The sequence below is a fragment of the Crinia signifera genome, chromosome 6, assembly GCF_055691185.1.
Source record: "Crinia signifera chromosome 6, ASM5569118v1, whole genome shotgun sequence".
Taxonomy (NCBI): domain Eukaryota; kingdom Metazoa; phylum Chordata; class Amphibia; order Anura; family Myobatrachidae; genus Crinia; species Crinia signifera.
The window spans coordinates 252,630,613-252,653,026 of record NC_139222.1 but is presented as its reverse complement, the minus strand read 5'-3'; the positions used below and the strand labels follow the sequence as shown (position 1 = coordinate 252,653,026).

The 22,414-nt window shown below is 42.8% G+C and overlaps 1 protein-coding gene across 3 annotated transcripts in view; it reads left to right on the top strand.

Annotated features, from left to right (window-relative positions):
- Window positions 1-10,075, top strand: part of CPEB3 (cytoplasmic polyadenylation element binding protein 3) — a 132,186-nt gene extending 122,111 nt beyond the window's left edge. For all 3 annotated transcript variants that reach the window (XM_083149334.1, XM_083149332.1, XM_083149333.1), the window contains 2 exons: window positions 1,265-1,446; window positions 3,621-10,075. In XM_083149334.1, coding sequence (XP_083005460.1) covers window positions 1,265-1,446; window positions 3,621-3,848 — 410 coding nt within the window. In that variant the 3' untranslated portion in view covers window positions 3,849-10,075. The remainder of the gene's footprint in view (window positions 1-1,264; window positions 1,447-3,620) is intronic.
- Window positions 10,076-22,414: the final 12,339 nt, after the last annotated feature.

The following is a 22,414-nucleotide window of genomic DNA, read 5'->3' as shown; positions in this document are numbered from 1 at the left end:
AAGGTACCGCTCACGAGCTAATTCAGTGGTGTCCACTAAGGTTTCTTGTTTGTGCAGATAGCATAGCACTCAGGTTAGGGGAGAAAGATTTGAAGTTGCCCTTTTTGTGCAGTTCTGGTTTATGAGCCTCCTTGTATTCCAGAAGAAATAAGATGTAAAACTTAAAATAAACAAAATAAAAACTGGCAGAGCTAAACCAGCCCTGGACTCATTTAGCCAGTCCTGGTTCCCCAAATCCAAGAATATTCAAGAAACCAGCACCAGGCTCTTGGACTCTTTTTACTCAAGGTCCCCTGGACGTCACATGACTACCTGGAGTAGTGGGGTCCCTGCCAGGCTTCACCTATCCACGGCTGAATCACAGGTCTGTCCCCGGCATCCCAGGGCGGTGGAAACCAGGCTGAACGTGTAAAGAAAATATTAAAACACATTGCTTTTAACAGGAGAACTAAAAGACCCATCATGCTGGGATTTAATGCCCACTGGGTCTTGTAGGTCACCTGTAAAAAGAATGTGAAAAGAAAGACACATACATAAAACTTTAATGTCACCCCTTTTATACCATCTATACAGGCACCGTATATTTTTATGCTGTCTTGAATAGGTGAGTGACGATATTTCCCCTGTTGGGAAATATTGGCACATTGAATACCCACCTATGGGTTAATACCCCAAAAAAAGGTTCATTTTACAAGGTGAGAAAAATGTGCTCCAATTAAATAGCCAAGTGTTAAAGCCAGAGTCTACCATCCCAACCTGTTAAATAAATGGGTATCCTTGGATTCCTACCTAAAATTATACTTTCTATTATCAATAATCCACAAGTTTCCAGTTAGCAGATTTTATTTTCTACAATTTCTGTTTTACATTTTCAAATGATGGGGTAGATATATCAAGCAGCGGAGAAGTTGCCCGTAGCAACCAATATTTTAAAGGCAACCTTTATCGAGTACGTTCTATAAAATGACCGTAAGCAAGTTCTACTGGTCCAGTTCTCTACTCCTTTCTATGCTTGATAAATTAACCCCAATGCCTCATCATTTCTGGACTATTGTACCTTTTATTTAATGATTAACTGTTGTATTTATTGCATGGTTTATTATAACTTGAATGTACTTTTTGTTATGTAATACATTGATTATATGCAAATAAACCTGCCATGCTTGGAGATGCCACAGAATATAGCATACACTTGTTATCTTTTAAATATATATATATATATATATTTGATTAAAAATTGCCTAATTTTACTGTATCCCTTTAGTTGAGCTGGCGATGATCATGGATCGTCTGTATGGGGGAGTCTGCTACGCTGGCATTGATACAGATCCCGAATTGAAATACCCGAAGGGTGCAGGGCGGGTGGCGTTTTCCAATCAACAGAGCTACATTGCTGCCATCAGTGCTCGATTTGTTCAACTGCAACACAACGACATTGATAAACGGGTAAGGGCGGACCGGACAGCAAGCGTCTCTGAGCCATTTACTAGCGTATTGTTTTGTTTGATGAACCGTCATTTTCAGCAAGCTCTTTCTCCAACAACTAAACATGCGCTGGTGTTTTCTGTACGGATAATAATGGCTATTTGTTTTATCCTGGGCTCAAGCATGGATGGACTTTTAACACCTGAACTGTCAGAGTTTGGGAAACTGTGGTTTAATCCATCAGTTTCTTATAGACTATTATTATATTAACGTAGAATGCCATGTCATCGATTATGAACTTAGAACAGGGGCAGGCACGACCGCTTTTGTGGAACTGCACATCTCAGCATGCACTGACACAATTTAGCTGTTAGGGCATGCTGGGATATGCAGTTCCACAGCCGCTGGAGTGCCAGATGCGGCTTACCCCTGCTTTTAGAGCATTTGGAAATGTCTTCATGTTCATCTACAAATTCCATGAAAATCTCTTGTGCAGAAATGTCATTTTATTTTTCCTTCTGCTGCTGGGTCTTGTTCCTAGGCTGCATATTTCATTGTGGTTGCTAATCTGCCTAAAGTATCAACCGCAGCAGCACACGCCTCTAAACTAAGAACCGGCATTGAATAGTCATGCAGCTCGCTTGCCGTTTCCTTCCCAGAAGACCTGGAGCATCGCGCTGCCAGGCTCATTAAGTCTGACACTGCCAAGATCGCGTGCTTAGTCCAGCCAGCATAAAGCCCATCCTTCATTAACCCATTCCCTCATCAATGTCATTTCTATAGTCTGTCTTCGTTATTAATTAGCCCAAAAAAAAACTGTCTGAAGTTGTTTTTTTTTTTTTTTATTCCTTTTGTGGGACAAAACAAAAATGCAGACCAAATAAGCCATTTGGTTTTCCTAGACTTCTGATTTTACTCATTAAGTGGCCCCATACACCTGTGGTGTATCGGGGCAATCGCCCTTTCACCTCGCAGTCACGTCGGGGGGATCGGGGATATTAAACGTGTAAAAATCCTGATCCGAGGGCAATCACGGATTCAACATACTTAATATCCCTGATTCCTCAATAGTCTGCTGCCCACTGACCGGCGCATACAACCAGCAGAATGGCAGTTTGAGGGATTGAGCCCGCAGGAGTATGGGCATCTTTAGTCTGTTTATCCCAAAAAAATGATTGAATTGGGTATCTGTTATAAGCAAAACCATTTTTTATTTTGATATTAAAATGTATTTATAAACTTTTATTTATTAAACTGAATCATGTTCCACAGTGATAAAACCAGACCGGGCATTTACAGACAGATGGGTATGATGTCCCTGCTAGTACAATGCTAAATCAGAGGTGATACATGAGCATTGGGGTTGGGTAACAGATCCAGATGGTCTGTATTCTAACCACTGGCATACTAACAGTGGGATCCAGAAACATGTTTTAGTAAATTCTCATTACCCTCCCTACCCAGAGCATACACTAATCTTTCCCCTCCCACAGCCTAACTCTGACCTCCCTGTTCCACACTTTATCCTCCCCTTAAGTGTGTAATCTGATAGAATAGCCTGGGTGAGGGTAAATAGAGTAGTTTCGGTATTCTGAAACACACCATATAGAGGTGAGCTGTGAGTGGATGTTTGGCTGGCTTGTAGCCTATGGGCTATTTCACACACTCCGGCTGCTGCCGGGCGGCGAAAACCCACGCGGCCAGGAAGCCGTGCAGCACACAGCAGTTTAGAATGGTGGGGATGGCCACAGCCCAGCAGCAGTCCCTTCCAGTGGTGGGATACGGCTGCAACCGGGTGGCCAGGCCGCGGCCGCCCTGTCTGAATGGACACAATCTTGTCCATTAGTAACTACTATGCAAGGCATGGCTTCTGGCCTTGTGGGATTTCGTCACCCGGCAGAAACCGGAGTGTGTGAAATAGCCCTATGGGAAGGTCTTGTCCGAGTACTCAACATAGTGGGGGAATGATCAGCTGCATTCTTGTAGCGGCAGATGCACTGTAACACCTTTTGTCGCTCTCCTTGCTAGCGAGATCAATGTGTAGAAAATAAAGATTACAGTGTAACGTGGTTACATCGCTAAACATTTTATACAGGCTTAAATTCACTTACTGATCCTTTTAGTTTATACATGTGAAAGTGTTGGTTTATTGCCCATTATCCAAATGTTTTTTTTTTCTGATCATGTATTGGTAGGTGGAAGTGAAGCCATACGTGCTGGACGACCAGATGTGTGATGAATGCCAGGGCACGCGATGTGGTGGGAAGTTTGCCCCATTCTTCTGTGCCAACGTTACCTGCTTGCAGTATTATTGCGAGTACTGCTGGGCCAGCATCCATTCCCGGGCTGGCAGAGAGTTCCACAAACCACTGGTGAAAGAAGGAGGGGATCGGCCCCGCCACGTCCCGTTCCGCTGGAGCTGAGCACTTGTCCCTTTCGGGCTGCCGTGAAGACTTCGGGGAAACCATTTCCGATCCCTCACAGCTATGGAAGAAAATCAGTCTTTACGTTCTTTTGTATTAAAATGTTATTATTTACAGCCACCTTACTGAACTTAGTGTCCAGTATAATGCAAACCTGCAGAGTGTAACTGATTTTTTTTATTTTGTTTTTTGTTTTTTAAATTTTGCACTTTGATATATAATATCGCTGTATATCTGTTTGGTACCTTAATTCCCTGCACAGGAGTGTTGTCAGTAGAGACATCTCAGTAGGCTTGGTGCAAGTTCCCCTCCCGTACAGGTTGTTGTGGGTGTGAAGAATTTCTGTTCAAAGCTCTGGAGCATGTACTTAACCATCTGATTCACAACTAATATTATCCTCACCCATAGAAGATCACTTACCAAAGGCCTCATTAAGTGCAAGATGTAGCAAAAATCATCCAGAAATGTCTGTCTCTTAATCCATGTAATGAGATCTAGTGATTCCCTTCACTGTTCTATAAATCTACATCTTTAGCTTATATGGGTATTTAAGAACCTTGTGTTTTTGTAATATGCTTAAGTTAAAAACAGAATAATATCTTATACAGTGAATCAATTTTTTCTTTTTTTATTATTAATATTATTATTATTATTGAGCAGGTTTGACCGAAGTAGACCTTTTTAGTGTTATGTAAATGGATGCTGCAATAGCTTTTGCTGCTATTTAAAAAAAAATGGTATTTACAATACCAGAATACTCTATTCAGGCTAGGGTATCTGTGATTAAAATATATATATATATATAATATATAATTTAAAATGAAGTTAAAGAGCTGCTGAAACCTGATAAAAAAATCAGAACTTCCGAGGAAGGTCGCATTTTTTTTTGTTTCTCGATGCATGTTTGATACGTCAAATTACTGCATGCAATAATATACCACATCATATACAACCTGACCACAATGCACAAACTAACGAAGTGTCTATAGAAGACAAACAAGTGCTAAATAACTATCCAACCAATGACTGGAGGAAGGCATGTCTGATGATCTGTAATGCATATTAAAAAATAATAAAAAAAATTGGGGCAGTTACATACAGATTTATTTCACTGTATTAACTACCAATAATTAAAACTAGACATAGGATATGACGTAAAAATCAGAATAAAGGATGGTAGATGCAAAAGAGAAAAAAATGCGGTGCTCTGTTTATATTGTGCAATTTATTTTATGTAGTAAAGTGATTGTCGCGTACTGTGATCAGGTGTAACTTAAGGCCTCTGTGTATCTCTGACGGCTCGTTAGCTGGTAGCTAAACAGAAACATGAGATCTTTGTTGGTTACAAATCCCTATTTTTTGTATAAGTTTGATTTTTTTTATTATTATTATTATTTTTTTTATATTATATTTCTATAGAATATTTTTCTAGCTATTTTAGCCCGGGCTCGACACACTAATTCCAGTTTCTCCTTTTCTTGACACACTACCAAACTTAATTGGGAATATTATCTGTTGGGCTTACGTGCAAGGCACAAGGATTGCTTAAAAAAAATGTCTGCCCTAAAAAGTATATAAGGGGTAATGTTTTCGTTTTTCGAATGACAAACAAAATTTTTATCCTGGACATATCCTGTGAAGCTTGAAGAGTTTAGTCCTGCTAACAGTGGACATTTATTTAGCACAAGGCTGTTTGGTCTGCAGATAGTATATATTAGTGTACAATGAGTTTACGTACACAGACTCTTTATTAAACGTCCCAATTTTGAAGCTTAACCACAAAGGTAGTGCTGTTGTAATCTGCAAAAGATAACATGGCTGTACACGCAGCATGATTATGTATCATGTCCCAAAAGGATTTTCTACATTTTAATCCTTGCAGGATTCAACATTATTTATTGAAATTTGTTTGTTCCCTTATATTTGTTTTATATATTAAGTTGCAAATGATAGACATAAAAAAATATTTTTATATTTTTCTTCTTATTTTTGCTTAAGAATGTTGTATTCAAATTATAATAATAAAAAAAATGCTGGGGTTACATTTATAATGCAGCCCCTAAAAAATCATGTATGTTTGCATATCTTTTCGGAGCAAATTGAAGATGAAACTTTGAAAAGGTTATTTGGTCTCCTTTTTTTGTCATCTGTAAAATGTATTTTGTTATGCACTACTCTTTGTATCTGGGAAGTTTTCACAGTCTGCTTTTTTGTTTTTTCTTTGAGAGAATCTTTTTGACATGATCTTTTGCAATACCTCAAATTTTGAATATAGGAAAGAAATATTTTCTAAGTAAGTTTATTCAGAAATATATATATTTAATTTTTTTGCAAAAAAAAAAAATTGATTTAATATTGTCATTTTCATTTGTTTCCATGCTTACTTGTGTGTGTTTTTGTTTATTTTTGTTAGAATAAAGGAAATTAGAGCTAAGCAAATTTATATGATAACACGATGAGACAAAAAAATCTACCTAATTGCGTGAAGATTCAGAACCATGAAAACATATTTTGGAATCGAATATGCACACCGCATAGTGTATAACTGTTATATTTGGTGCTCTTTGCTAGAATTGGAAAGTGACAAAAATATATATATTGTTTCCCTTCATTTGTATATTTATAATCAAGTGTTGATTATGTATGACTGACCAGAATTGTGAAAGAATTCTTCTATTTGTATTTTTTTTAACAAACACTTTTTTTAATTTGTTAAATTATAAAATTTCTGCTTTGCTTATGTTTCCCGATTTGTGAATCTATTTGCCCCAAAAGCTTTCAATATTCCACGTTAATCTATTTGCTGTAAGAGGAATCCGCATTTCGTTTTTTGCATGACCCTCTTACAAATGGGTGGTTTAGCAGGGTCCTTTAGGCAAATAAAATATTTTTTAAAATGTGTTCTGAATTTCAACTTGACTAAAAATGTTGGATATATAAGTTCAGTTGGTTGGTTGCCTTTCCTCTGTGTTAGACTTGAATTAGTCAATATTTTGAAGGCAGACTTAATCTTATTTGTTGTTCTGTGCAATACTGTTTGTACTGTTTATATAAAAGAAAAAAAGAAAAAAAAGGCATAAATCTTTATTGCAGATTTATTTTCATTGCAAACATTGTGGGTTCCGTAAGATCATTTTCTACTGTCAAATATGTACCTTTTTCTTCATGCTGGTATTTTTTCAATAGTAATGTAGCCTTTGTACTGAGACAAAATTTTCATTGTTATTTTTAGAAAGATTTTTTGCTAAGAAAAAAAAAATTTAAACATTTACATATTTTTCATTTTTATTTTATATTTTCCTTAGAGTGCTTTTCTCAACCATAAATAACTGTTGTTCCTCGGAGGTACTTTCAGATCTGGTCAATGTCATTAATATTATTTTGTATTTTTACTTGGAATAAAATAATTTTATTATGCTAATTCTTTAAAATGTTTTATTTTTTTCATTTGTTATTTTGGCGCTAAGAAAAACCTTTGTAATATTGTTACTAAAATGTATAATTTTTTGAAAAGCAAAGCTTTATGTATTAACTTGCTGATGTGGTTTACGATGGTGTGGCAGTGATGCAAATGGATGGTTATGTAAAAAGCGATTGAAACACAATGTAATGAACAATTGGGCAATAAAAAAAAATGAGTGAAACAGAAAAATAACTCATTTTCTTTTTCCTAATATTTATGGATTAAAGAAATTGTGGGCATAGCCCGGTATCTATTTGTTGTAATTCCATTTTGAAGTTGATGTATCTATGCCCAAAATTGCTGTGCATGGGATATAATGTATACTGGATATCCAGACTAAAGCTATGATTAATGTGTAATTATAAGTTATAACGCATCTGGTGGTAGAATTATGTCTGGAAATCCTTGTGAGAAGGAATGTTTTAACAACCAAAAATCCAATTCATGCTTTTTCTAGTGTGTGTGTGTGTGTGTGTGTGTGTGTGTGTGTATATATGTGTATATATGTGTGTGTGTGATAACTGTCTGATATACTGTATATATGCACACACACACACACACACACACATTATTTTGCATAAATTATGGATTAACTGAAATCTAATTTGAATAATAAAATGAAACTGGATAGACCTGTCCTAAGTGATACTCATTTGCACTAGGAATAAATAACTGTCTCCTCTTAAAAACTGCTACTGAATACTGATGACAAAGATTTGGTACATCAGCTGTATGTGCGTTTGTCTATGCTACGTATGTAAGTTTACGTGTTTGTGAAAAGAAAAATATAATAAAGTCTAGGAGTAGACTGGCACTTACTACTATCTAAGGCCTAATGGTGAGTGGGTGGCTTCTACATGCAAGGTAATACATACAGGGAAAACGGCAGTGGAACTCCAAATGGTCATTCAAGGGTGTATTGTATTTAAGTTGATGTTCACAATAGGGGGTCCCCCATTGTGCATGTCCACTTAAATTCAATACAGGAGTTGCAGTTTGTATGTATATTTGCGTGTGGTGTACAGTATGTTTCTGAAATTTTATTTGTGTGTGGAGATTATAGATACAGTATAATAAGATTGTCCAGGCCTTTCATTATATAGGGATTTTTTTTCAAACTTGTATTATTGTAATGGCCAATGAAGTGCACAGTGATTATTTATATGTATCTGGTGCACTTTTAGTGATTAAAGTCTCCACAGTCATTCCGCCATCTCTATTATCATGAACAATGAGCAGATTTTTCAGATGTAAATATTACTGGAAGCTACGTCGCCTAAAATGCACCTTGTTCTTAGGTGAAGTGGTCTTTTAAGATTATGGGGGGTATTCAATGTACCGCCACTATTTACGACGGGGGAAAATTGCGGTGGCTCCCTATTCAATGCTGTCATTAGCGACAGCATTGAAGAGGGATCATGGCAGAACGGGCCAGACATTAGAAGCTGTTGGGCCCATTCTGCCGATAACAGGCGTGGATTGTCGCGATCCTGGCCGCAGATCGCCAATCCACGGCTGTTTTCGCTGCCACGCCGCCTTTGCGCCTATCGGCAGGCAGGGCATTGAATCCCCTCTGTCGTTCAGCTGTCAGGCTGACCGCAAACGGGCCTAGATCACGGCTGTCCGCATGGATAGACAGTTGTGATCCTAGATTGAATACCCCCTTAGTATAGTGTTTATGGAATGGGTTTACCCACCTACATTATAGGTCACATCTGGAATCTCCGCTCTCCGAGACCAGTGTCAAGGGCGGAATTCATTTTTACATGACCACTAGAAAAAAGAGAATCTGTAAAGTCATATGTAGTAGCTTCCATAAACCTGGAATTACATTTAAAGCAGATCTAACCTATATATGTATAATTGCTTTTTTTTTTTTTTTTTCAGTCGCTGTATAATGTCGTTCATATTGTATGATTAAGAATATTACATATGCAGCAACGTATTATTCTAGCATAGTAGCACCATGTAAGTAGATATTACCACGTTGGCTGTTAATACTTAATACCTTGCATTACGATATCCTTTTATGCAAAGACTGAATACTAGTTTTTTTTTCCTATATTATGACTGCAACTTGAAATGTCAAAACCCCACAAAACCTTTTTAAGATTTATTTTTGTAAATGGTACTATACTGTATTCCCTAATTGAGCAAATTACCATTTTCCATTTAAATTGTAAAAAAAATGTACAGTAATGAATGAGGTTATTTATTGACGTAAGCCCAACAATCTACTTCCAGTATCGTATGTTGGGTGATAGAGTAGCACATATTTCTATATTTGCTGTAGGAAATCTGGATGTGACTTGTTTTTTCTTAGTCATGTTCACAGTTATGAAATCTGCCTTTTTCAGCAACAACTTCTTATAAATGTACTGTATCTTTTTTATATGTTAATTTTTGCTAGTGATTCTTAAAGTGTACCTTTTTCCCTGCACATTGGAAGCAGCCATTTTGTTCTTCTAACCAATATTTGGCTTATTGGTTCATTGGGAACCGGTGCCTAATGCAGTTGGTCACAGGAATTGATAAGCTGATTATTGGTTCAAACCACAAAACGTCCATGCCCGCTGTGCGCAGGTAACAGGCCCACTTTAATAAGGCTTCTAATTTTTTTATTTGTGCTTGGACTAATAATTGTATGATATTACAGTAATGTAACATGAAGCTCAATGCTGCTATTGCTTACAACTGCTTTCTGTTTGTAGTCTGAACAGTTATTTTTATGTAACAAATGATTAAATCGATCTAGTTGGATGAACCGTGGATAAGTTGTCATCCTTTTGCCTTCACCAAGTGACTAGAGTGTTGTGTGCTTGTGACATAATCAAAGACCATGGTCATAGTCGGGGCTCCTACTGTACCATTATAGAAAGATAGTCAAAAAAGGTATAACCGTTCTAATCTGGACGAGCGAATGTGACTGGTTCACCCCCTGAGGAGTCAATTTTTTTAATATAATACATTTTTAGTGATTTTAAACATTAATATGTCAACAGACATACAAACAGTATAGCAAATAATTTCACAGTAGTACAAATGGGAATCCAGAGCAAGACTCTGCGTGAAATGTAAACATATTTAAAACCATCATATTTAGGGTGAAGTGGGGGCAATGATTAAAGACTGGACAGACGGAGACAGAAGGGAACCCACAAGGGGGAAAACATACTGAGTGCTTAGGAAGGGCTAACCATAAAACATACCACTAGAGAATAACCTAAAATTGTTCTCGAATCAGAATTTTCTCCAGGGGAGTGCACAATAACTCGTATACAAGAGACTAGATGGTTTCAATGAGGAGTCAAATTTAACGTGTGTGTGCGCATACGGATGTTCCACGATAACTCTTGAATGCTTGAACTAATCATCTTCAATCTCTGCACATTAACTTATCTTAAGGGACGATCTAAGTTAGAAGATGGATTTAATCGGACGAGCCCTTAAGAGTGCTGTCATAATGGTCCATGCTATTTTTGATGTTTTCATGCATTGTGATATGTCATTAGAAAGCTTATGACTTTCTGAATGCAACACCGTAAACAGACTCCCTTAAGTGGACCCTTAAAGACCTATAATGGTCCATTAAATGAAAAAATTTAACTTTACAAAACTTTTGACAAACTGAAATTAATAAGCAACTCATCGGCAGAGTGGTCTGTGAATCGAACACTGTAGATAACATTGTGAAATCCTATGTGAGATTGATCCCTGGTCAGTTATTTTTTCGCTTGATTGCTTGCTTATTCATTGGTTTTCAGGATCTTCTGTACCTGCTGCAGCAGCTTCTGTCCTGCTGTGGTTGGGAAGGGAAGGTGGATAGTTGGAGACCTGCTCTGGCGGCTGCAGCAGTTTCTGTTCTGCTGTGGTTGGCAAGGGTAAGTGGATAGTTGGAGACTTGCTCTGGCTGCTGCAGCAGCTTCTGCCCTGCCGTGGTTGGGTAGTGTAGGTGGATAGTTGGAGACCTGCTCTGGCTGCTGCAGCAGCTTCTGTCCTGCTGTGGTTGGGTAGTGTAGGTGGAAGAGTAGGTGAAACAAGAATTGCATAAGCTTAAACTTTTGCCCGTCTGTCGAACGGACCTTTAACACTAGTGTAAAACTATTTGACTGATGGATTTTTTATAGATCTGTTCATATATTATTGTGAACTTTAAATAATGTCATTGTCACAGGATGAAGCTACAATAGAAGAATATTGGTTACTTATATGTTAGTTGGGCGCCCACTAACCTATTTGCTTAGTTTTCCGCGTCCCCTCACGGGGCTCGCTACGCTCGCCACGCTTCGGGCTATCCATGCCGACATGGATAGTGGGGGTATGAGCATACTAACTATAATGGGCGCCCAACTAACATATAAGTACCGAATATTATTTTAAAATAAATGTTGCACCGTAAAAAAACACGGTTATGATTTTACACTTGGGTGAGGTTGTAGTTCCTTGTTGAGCGGTTAGTATACTGGACTCCTTGAAATTTATAATGTAAACTTTGGACAAAGATCGCACTTGCAACAAATTATATGTATGGCTATACACTAATTAGAAGTTCAGTTTAAATTTAGATTCTATTGTTAATCTTGGTATAAAATAATATATATTAAATTTATTCATAAAAAAAAAAAATTAGCTGGCACAAATACAGAATTTCTGCAGCAGGAAATTCAATATGAATACCCTGTACTATTTGGCTGGATCTTACAAATTATAATTCATGTTAATCTTCAATCATTCAATTCAAAATGTATTATAAAAGTCTATATACAGTAAGTGTGTATGTATTGCTCTTTCCTCCACTAGGGGACACTGGAGAGTTACAGTGGGGAATAGAAGGCGACCACAGGGAGCTTGGGCACTTTAGAATAAATTAATAGTGACTGACTAACTCCTCCCCCTTCTACTTCCTCTCCTAGCCAGTCTTAGCATGTGCCCTACGGGAGCTGGGTTCATTCATTGCTCACTCCTGTTTTTTTTTAATTTAGATGATCTGCAATCAGCAGGAGGACAGGCAGGTAGCCCCCTGTCCCTACCTGCCTGCGACGAGGGCGCTGTCGGCGGGTCCGGTCGCAGCTGCACGCAGCTCGCCTCCGGTACCCGGCTGCAGGATCCACAGATCCTGAGGTCCTGTCGCCGCTGCATGCAGCACGCCTTGAGGACCTGTCAGCACGCCGCACCCGACAGCAGAGGCAGGGGTAAGTATAACGCTGATCCCCTGTTAGCGGGGGGATTCAGCGAAAGATACGCGGCCAGGCACTTTTAAAACAGCGCCATAAACGAGGAGCGGAGCATAGGCACGCGGCATGCTGGGCACTTCCGCTTCCTCCTTCTTCTTTAAGGTGCGGCAGCCATTGAACAGCAGCGTGATCCGCGGCTCTCTCCAGGCGGCAAAAAAGTGCAGGTGACCCTGGTACAGTGAGTCACAGCGGGACATAGGAGGTCAGGGCGGCTTGGACTGTGTCCAAAAAGGTCCCTGAGCCGGTGCAGGTTATATTTATATACAGTGCGCGTCTTTGGCTTGTGGCAGACTCTGCCTTGTATACCTCCTCTTCTGTCCGGTGCTTAACCTCTCTCTCTCCTCTCTGTTGGATGATTGATGAGTGTATGATGGCTGGTGGGGCTCCTAAAAAGATTGCTTGCAAAAAGTGCAACACCAAGTTCACCCCACACGCTGAGGGCACCATCTTATGTCCCCCATGTGCTGCAGCCCCAGTCCCCCCTCCTTCAGCAGCGGGGCAGGATACTTCTGTATGGGCTTCCCAATTGTCCGCAGTGATTTCTCAGCTAGCTTCTGAGTTATCAGCAGCCAGACAAGACCGGGATGCAGCCAGGGATCAACAGGCAGAGTTAACCTCTGCTGTTGAGGGTCTGTCTAGAGCATTACATGCAGACACCCCAGCACCCCCTCCCCCTAGACTGGCTCCTGCTAATAGGATTTTTCCTCAAGTCCCTCTGTTCGATGATACAGATGATGACATGCCAGATCTGGAGGAGGGTGAATTGAAAGAGCCTGAGGCTCCAGTAATACAGGACACTGATGTCCCTTCTCAGGGTTTAGAGGACTTGATACAAGCAGTCCGTTTAACCCTCAATGTCTCTGAAGAGGAGAGGCCTGCTGCGCGTGACTCTGTTTTTGCTAAAAACCAGAAGCAGTCTGCATTCTTCCCAGCCTCAGAGGAGCTGGATGATCACCTGCAAAAAGCTTGGTTACACCCTGACAAAAAGTTTCAGGTGTCCCAAAGGTTTTTCACTTCCTATCCCTTTCCTAAGGATGCTAGGAAGTCCTGTGAAATGCCCCCTGCTGTAGACTCTTCGGTATCACGCTTGTCTTAAAAGACAGTACTGCCCATACCAGGAGCCTCTACCCTCAAGGATGTCTCTGACAGACGGTTAGAGAGCACCCTGAAGCATATTTATTCGGCCGCAGGTCTTTTACAAAGGCCGGCCCAGGTGGGCTGTTGGGTAAATAGGGCCTTGGAGGTCTGGGCATCCCAGGTTGCTTTCTCTCTAGACCCAGATGCAAGCGATATGTTACTTCTAGTTGAACACATACGTGAGGCTGCAGGATACTTAGTTGAAGCCTCTTCAGACGTCTGTATGCTGGCGGCTCGTGTTTCTGCCCTTTCAGTTTCAGCTCACCGCACTCTTTGGTTGAGACAGTGGAATGCGGACGCCGACACAAAAAGCAGCGTTACCCTTTGCTGGTGAGGCACTCTTCGGTCCAGAGCTGGATAAGATGTTCTCACAGGCTACGGGGGGTAAGTCGCAGTTTCTGCCTACAGCAGCACCTCCCCCACGCAGGTCCTTACCAACTACAGGAGGACAGTCCTTTCGTTCCTTCAGACCCACCCCCAGATTCAGGGGTAGGTCACGTGGAACTGCTTCCAGTTCTAGAGGATTCCGAGGCAGAGGTTCAGCCAGCGCACCCATCCTGGATGCAAAGGTTACCTCCAAGCCCTCATCATGACTCTCCCAGTCCCTGCCCAGAGCGCAGAGCGGGAGGCCGTCTGCTATTTTACCAGCACGTTTGGTCCATGTCCTGCCAGGACGCATGGGTAAAGGACCTGGTGGCAGTAGGCTACAAGTTAGACTTCTTATTGCCTCCTCCACTATGTTTTTTTCCCACAGGTTTGCCAGCTTCTGAGGAGAAAAGCAGAGCACTACAGGCGGCCATTCACAAACTCAGGGACATGGAGGTTGTTATCCCAGTCCCAGACTCCGAGAGGTCAAAGGGTTTCTATTCCAGCCTGTTTCTGGTTCCCAAACCAGACGGCTCGGTGAGGCCCATCTTGAATTTGAAGCAGCTCAATCCGTTTCTGCGGTTCACCCGTTTCAAGATGGAGTCTCTTCAGTCAGTCATTGCAGGCCTAGAGCCGGGGGAGTTTCTCGTATCCATCGATATAAAAGATGCATACCTGCACATCCCCATCTGGCCTCCTCACCAGGCCTACCTGCGGTTTGCTGTTCAGAGCGGTCACCTACAGTTCAGAGCCCTTCCCTTCGGCCTCTCCTCTGCGCCCTGGGTATTTACCAAAGTCATGGCAGTCATGATGGAAATACTCAGGGCTCAGGGAGTTACCATTGTCCCTTACTTGGACGACCTTCTGTTGAAGGCTCCGTCCAAGGAGATCCTGCTACACAACATCCAGCTGACACGTCAGACTCTGGAGACCCATGGCTGGATGCTCAATATACAGAAGTCGCAGCGGACCCCCTCGCAGAGGATTCTGTTCCTGGGGATGACCTTGGACACTGTCCAAAGACGGGTTTTCCTCCCAGGGGACAAGATATTGTCTCTGCAGGAATCAGTTCGCCTGGTGCTGCAGCATCGGAAAGTATCAGTCTTACTCTGCACAAGGCTGTTGGGAAAGATGGTGGCCACGTTCGAGGCGGTGCAGTACGGGCATTTTCGATCTCGCCCCTTCCATCTGTGTCTGCTCCACCAGTGGTCAGGTTTGCATCTTTTTCTTCATCAGCGAATTACCCTTTCCCATCAGGCTCGAGCATCACTAGGGTGGTGGCTCGACTCCAGCAACCTGCAGGAGGGACGGAGGTTCGCCATACACAACTGGATGCTCCTCACCACAGACGCCAGCCTCAGGGGCTGGGGAGCGGTCACGCTGGGTCTCCACTTCCAGGGACTGTGGACGCCGGAGGAAGCACAGATGTCCATTAATGTGCTGGAACTCCGAGTGGTGTACTACGCCCTCCTTCAAGAGGAAGTCATTCTCCGGAACAAGGACATCAGGGTGCAGTCCGACAACGCCACGTCTGTGGCCTACATAAACAAACAAACAGGGAGACACTCATAGCCGTGCAGCGATGAGAGAAGTAAAGAGGATTCTGCTCTGGGTGCAGGAGCACACGGGGGCTGTGTCTGCCATTTTCATACCAGGCGTGGAAAATTGGGAGGCAGACTACCTCAGCCGATGAGAGGTCCATCACGGAGAGTGGTGTCTGAACCCCCAGGTCTTCTAGACCTTGACTCGTCGGTGGGGATGTCCTCAGATAGACATGATGGCCTCCAGGCACAACCATCAGTTGCCCCGGTACTGCGCTCGGACAAGAGATCCTCAGGCAGTGGCAGTGGATGCTCTCACCGCCCCTTGGACGGATCATTACCTTTACATCTTCCCTCCATTGCCTCTCATCCCTCGGGTTCTTCAGAGAATCCGCAGGGAGTCGGTGACAGTGCTGTTCATTGCTCCGGACTGGCCTTGCCGGTCATGGTACACGGTTCTAACAGGCCTGTTAGTAGACGAGCCGTGGCCTCTTCCACTCTGCGACGACCTGCTAACACAGGGTCCCTTCACCTGTCCCAACTTACAACATCTACATTTGACGGCATGGCTGTTGAGAGGTCCATTTTGAGAAAAGCAGGGATTCCGCAGGCAGTGATCCCTACCATGATAGGATCCAGAAAGCAGGTTACCTCGGTGCATTACCATCGCATATGGGCCTGGTGGCCTGGTGCGAGACCAGGAGGGTCTCCCCTGTGAATTTCAAACTGGCCCGGTTGCTTTTGTTTTTACAGAAGGGCCTTGCCTCAGGACTCCGGCTGGGGTCCTTGAAGGTACAGGTATCCACTCTCTTTATTTTTTCCCAGAGAAAGCTGGCGCTTCTTCCTCAGGTTCAGACTTTCTTCCAGGGGGTGTTGCGGCTGCAACCTCCCTTCAAGCCTCCCACAGCACCGTGGGACTTGGTATTGACCTTCCTCCAGTCCTCCCTGTTAGAACCCATGGAGGACGTGGACCTAAAATATGTCACTTGGAAGACAGTCTTACTGCAGGCCTTGGCCTCGGCCAGAAGGGTGTCGGAACTGAGTGCTCTCTCTTGTAAAGCACCCTTCTTGCGTTTTTCACGAAGATAGATGGGAGCTGCGCACCTCTGGTGTCTTTCTCCCAAAGGTGGTCTCAGCATTCCACATTAACCAACCTATTGTGGTGCCGGCCTTTCGGGAGGAATCAGATGAGTCTAGAGCGCTGGACGTGGTCTGGGCCTTGCGCATATACGTTGCCAGAACGGAGTCTGTGCGTAAGTCAGATGCTCTTTTTGTCCTCTGTGACTCCCTGCATCCTGGATGGCCCGCCTCCAAGCAGGCCCTGGCCAGGTGGATCAGGCTGACAATCCGTCAGGCTTATGTGGCTTCCTCTAGAGTGCCACCGTCTTCTATATCCGCCCATTCTACATGGTCGGTGGGTACCTCCTGGGCAGCTGCCCGTGGAGTTTCTATTCAAGATCTATGTAGAGCGGCTACTTGGTCTGGCCAAAAGACCTTTGTCCGATTTTACAAATTCGACACATTTGCAGCAACTGCTTCGCGGTTCGACCGTTCTGTGTTAAGGGGCTCTCAGCGTCATCCCACCCGTGTTGGGAGCTCTGGGACGTCCCCACTGTAACTCTCCAGTGTCACCTAGTGGAGGAAAGAGAAAAGGGGATTTTGTACTTACTGTTAAATCCTTTTCTCAGACTCCATAGGTGACACTGGACGCCCACCCGACGCTGTCTCTTTCTTTTACTGCTATTTCAGGTTTGTTCGGTTACCTGAGGCTAGGAGATTTTTTGTACTTAGCCTTCATTCTAAGTTTTACCAGCATTTATGGGTGTGTTCATTCTGTTATGAATGATGTTCTTCAACTATGTTGTGTGTGTGTGTGTAACTTGTTATGTTATGTTTAACCTCCTCTTGGAAGTGTGTTTTATTTCTTTCTTCCAGCTCCCTCCGGGCACATACCTAGACTGCCTAGGAGAGGAAGTAGAAGGGGAGGAGTTAGTCACTATTAATTTATTCTAAAGTGCCCAAGCTCCCTGTGGTCGCCTTCTATTCCCCACTGTAACTCTCCAGTGTCACCTATGGAGTCTGAGAAAAGGATTTAACAGTAAGTACAAAATCCCCTTTTATGTGCGTGTGTCATAAAGCTGGCATTGTCCGCAGATGGTTCGAAGAGCATGACAGAGACGGTGCAGTTCATTGGATATTGTCTCAAATTCCTCATACCACCTACTGTCCCAACATCTCCGAGTCAATGCCAAGAAGAATCCATTCAGTATTAAGGGCAAAAGATGGTCCAACATTGTATTGTGGGGGTGGTCATAATAATGGGTGTGGATCATATTGGGTTGACAGGCAGCTAGGTCAAAAGGGTTCTAGGTCGACATGGGTTTAGGTTGACATGGGACAAGGTTGACATGGGTTTAGGTCGGCAAATGTGTTGGGTTGACATGGGTTTTTTCACTGTTTTTTTTTTACCTGAATGTCGACACAGTCGACATGGACTCAGTTGGACGTAAACTGCAGCATTCTTATTGTTCACCAGAGGTGGTGTCGCAGCACAGTTCAAAATTCAAGAAGGGGAGCCACAGCCACTGCCAGTGAGTCAATATGGAATAATGTCAGTTGGTGGCATTGGTGTGCCTCCCCTATTGCTGCATCAATAATGTTAAAGCCTTTCTATAAATGCGGCGCTGTAGCTGAAGCAGTTTGGGTTATTTTGCCCAATCAGACCTGTACATTTGCAATTTGCGGCCTAGTCCAGAATTCACAGGTAACCCCTATTTGTCTGTATTAAAGCATGTTTGCATAGCCTCCATTGATCTTGAACTCATCACATAAATCTCATACTTGATATATTGAATGAATTGGCCCACCAATTCGCCACAGGACCCCTAGTCGCAATGCAGTGCATTAAGTAGCAGAACTTGGCGTTTTGGCATATGGCATTATAGGATGAGTGCAATACCAGCGATCATCCACCAGATGTCTCTTCTTAAAATCACCACAGCGCAAGGTATAGCGAAATAATCCAGATTGCGTGTGCGTGAAGTGTCCATTGAAATGCACTATAGCGCAAGAACTACTTTACTGTACATTACTGCACTGTTCAGTAAGTTAGACACTTTTTTCTTTCCAGAAAATACGATTGCATAGACCTGCATCTAAGTATGCTATTTATAGTGGTCTATGGGGATAAGTGAGTATACCGTAGTTTTGACAAGTATGGGGTGTGCGTGTGTGTGAGATACTCCATGTGTCCCATTCTCAGCAAACGGCACGCCGAGATGGGTCGCGGATCTATACTATAGGTTCCAATTGTGTAAGGGCATGGTGTGTTTCATTAAGCTACACTGATTGAACACAGATTTGCGCTACAGTTGGAATGTCATACAGGATGAGCAAACTCGATCGCCAAAGGGGCTAACAAAATGGCTACCGGGTGTCAGCCAGGGGCTTTAAGGGAGCCCACATCTGTGGAGCTATTGGCGACATAGGTTACACCTGTATAAGGGCACTGCCCTTATGGTTAAACACAGAATTACGCTACAGAATGAACGACATACAGTACGAGCAGGCCTCGTGCACCGAGCGGGTTAACAACATGGCTACCTAGCCTGAACCAGGGCTTCATGGCAGGCCACATCTATGGAGCGAGCAATGGAATAGGTTTTACATGTCTAAGGGGAATACCTTTTTTTTTACTAGACCTATAACATGAGCTCCTCCTGCTTCATTACATGGATGCTCTTTTGAATGGAGAAAATAACCAGAGTTATGTTTCTGAGTGCTTAATAAGATAAGATTTTCTCTATTGCAGCTGCTTTATTTTAGAGGATAGTCAGTCCTCACAAAAAGTAGAATTCAAAGAGATCTGCTAATGGGAGCATCCCGTGAGCATAAAAAGCAGTGCTGGACACTTATAAATTAAACACTTTTAATAAAATACAAAAAATAATATCACATTGATAAAAGGCACAATAATAATTAAAATAGGTCTGATGACCCATCATTTTAACATTGTACTTTTCACTGTATACATAGTTAATAGGGCAGGTGCTTGGACCCTAAAAATCCTGTGAATCCTACTATACAGGCACATAGTGTAAGGCTGCACACTGTAAGTAATTGACCGATACAAATGGGCACCATTGTAAGCTTAGTGCTTTTTGTTTTTTTAATTGTGAATATAAACTTTATATATATATATATATATATATATATTTTGGAGGATCTGCACTCACGGCCAGCCTCTGTCAGCATATGGGGTGCATCTCCTAAGGTAACGAATAAATGTGTCCCAATTATAGCATGGATGTAGAACTTTTTAAACAAGTCCACAAGGAGCAAACACCAAATTGGAATCAAGGTACACTCTGACGTCCTCACAGCACAGAAGATCTGGGATCTTCTGTGCTGTGAGGACGTCGTCAGAGTGTACCTGTCTTGATAAAGGCCCTCTAGTGGCCGAAATGTCGACTGCAATTGCTGATTCAATGTAAGCTATACTGATCTTTGAAGTACAAATAAATACACATCTTGATTCCAATTTGGTGAGTGCTCCTTGTGGACTTGTTTAAAAAGTTCTACATCCATGCTATACAGTATATATATATATATATATTTTTTTTTTTTCACAATTTTTTTTTAATTTGAATCTATATAACAAATGTGAGTGATTCTGGCATTTTTAGCCGATATTTTCCATTTCTCTCACACAGATGTTGGCACTCAAAGGGTTATTAAACACCACAAGATTTTGATCATCCATAAATAACCATTGATCGTTAAGAAGTGGTTTGTCCATTGCCTCTACCTCCTCAATACAAGTGTCCTTCTTTGTAGTGTCTAGTATAACTATCGGAGAGGATATCAGCGTGTTCCCATTTACTAACTGTAAGGTTTTGTAAATATTCTACAAGAAACAAAGAAATGACAGATGGTACGTGGCGCAATGCTGCCTTAGGTTGCCAATCCCTGAAAATACACCTTTACTTCCAAATACAGAAATTTAAAAAAATGGGATGTCAAACCAGTGGCGCAATAAATAATACTTAAAGTTTGTGTCCGGACTGTTCCCGATGTGACAATGATGATGCTCCGGTAGGTCGGGTTTATCCAGGTGAAGGTGATGAACGTGGAAAAAATATAATAAACAAAAATTAGAATACTGTGTATGTGTCTATTTATTATAAACGCTCGGTGGCGTAGTGTTGATTATATATATGGAGAGCGTTTAGATGCCCCTTAGGCGTACCAGAACTCACGTGGGTTCAAGATGGTAATCCTCTTATAAAGGTTTCTTTACTTGGTTGACCCGAAGGGGGATGTAACTTCTCCAAATCAATATGTGCATAAACCGTGATGATTCCGTGGTAACTCGGAAAAATAAAAAAGTGTCTGAGATCTAGAGTCTCAAATATATATAGGTACAGTAGGTAGTGTGAGAGCTGTGTAAGTACAAAAACCTAGACAGCGTACCTCACTTACTCGAAGAAAAGAGGAGATGCACATGTAAAGGTATCTTTATGTACTGGGGGAAAGCGTACCCCTACTCACGATGTTTCGCGGGATTTTCAAACCTATAGAGGTTTCTTTTCCTGTGCAGTATCTCACTGAATAGGTATTGTCGATAGACGGATGGATCCCAGTGTTTTCACAATTGCTCAGGGAAAAAAGAAAATTTGTCTGAGAACTATGGTCTCATCATAAGCGTATATAATAGATGATGTGAGGGCTGTATAAGTACGGCAGAACTTAAACAGCGTACCTCACTTACTCAAAAGGAAGGAAGGGTACACATATAGAGGTGTCTTTGTAGGCTAAAAGAAAAGCGTACCCCTACTCACGATGTTTTAAGGGGTTTTCAAACCTATAAAGGTTTCTTTTCTAGCATGGTGTCTCACTGGTTTGGTATCATTGATGAGATATGGAACTCACAAATTTTCAATTTCAGTGTTCCCAGGTGCATAGAATATAAAGAAATTTCACCAATGTAAGGAAATATCCTTTTAGGTTTAATATACAGTATGTTACTATGTACATCCTTGCTGGCGGGTCGCCAGAACGTACGCGCTGGGGACCCGCCAGCAGCCTCGCCAGCGAGGAGACTGAGACGCACGTGCGTCTCACGCGCGTCTCAGTCTCCGTCGCTAGCGCGACGGAAACCCTGTCCGTCTCCGCCTCAGGGAGACGGACAGGGTTAGGGGGGGTTAGGGGGGGGTGCAGGCAGGCGGCGGGGACCCGGGGAACTGATGGAAGCGCCGTCGGAAGGGGACGCGCGCGCCCTCTCGTGCGCGTGCGTCTCCTCACCATCGCCATGGCGCTGGTGGGGGATGGCGGCTGGCGACGCCAGCGCCATCCCCTGCAAAGATGGGACCTGACCCATCTGTAGATGTTTTCAACACCATAATATGGTGGCTAGGGATGCCAATCCCGGGGCATTTTTTCAATCCCGGGATTGAAAAATGCTCAATCCCGGGATTCCCGGGATTGGCATCCTTAGTTTGCTGGCGTGTACCCGATACCCACCCCCACACCAGCCGACCCGCAGATTTACTTACATGGGCGGACGGCCGGGAGTGGAGTGGGTTCTGAGGTGCACGGTGCCGTCGGGCTCGTGCACCTCCTCATCAGCAGTGCACTGCAGCGGGAGGAAGGCGCAGGACCGGCGTCAGTGAAGGGGCGGGCTGGCCGGCGCAGGAGGAGAGGTGGGGGCGGGCGGCCAGGAGGAGCGTCACTAACAGTAGTGTGGGCAGCGTGCGTGGCCTGCGCAGCGTGACCGTCACGCTGCGCAGGCCGCACGCAGGGGTCTGGAACAGCCGGGCACTGGGC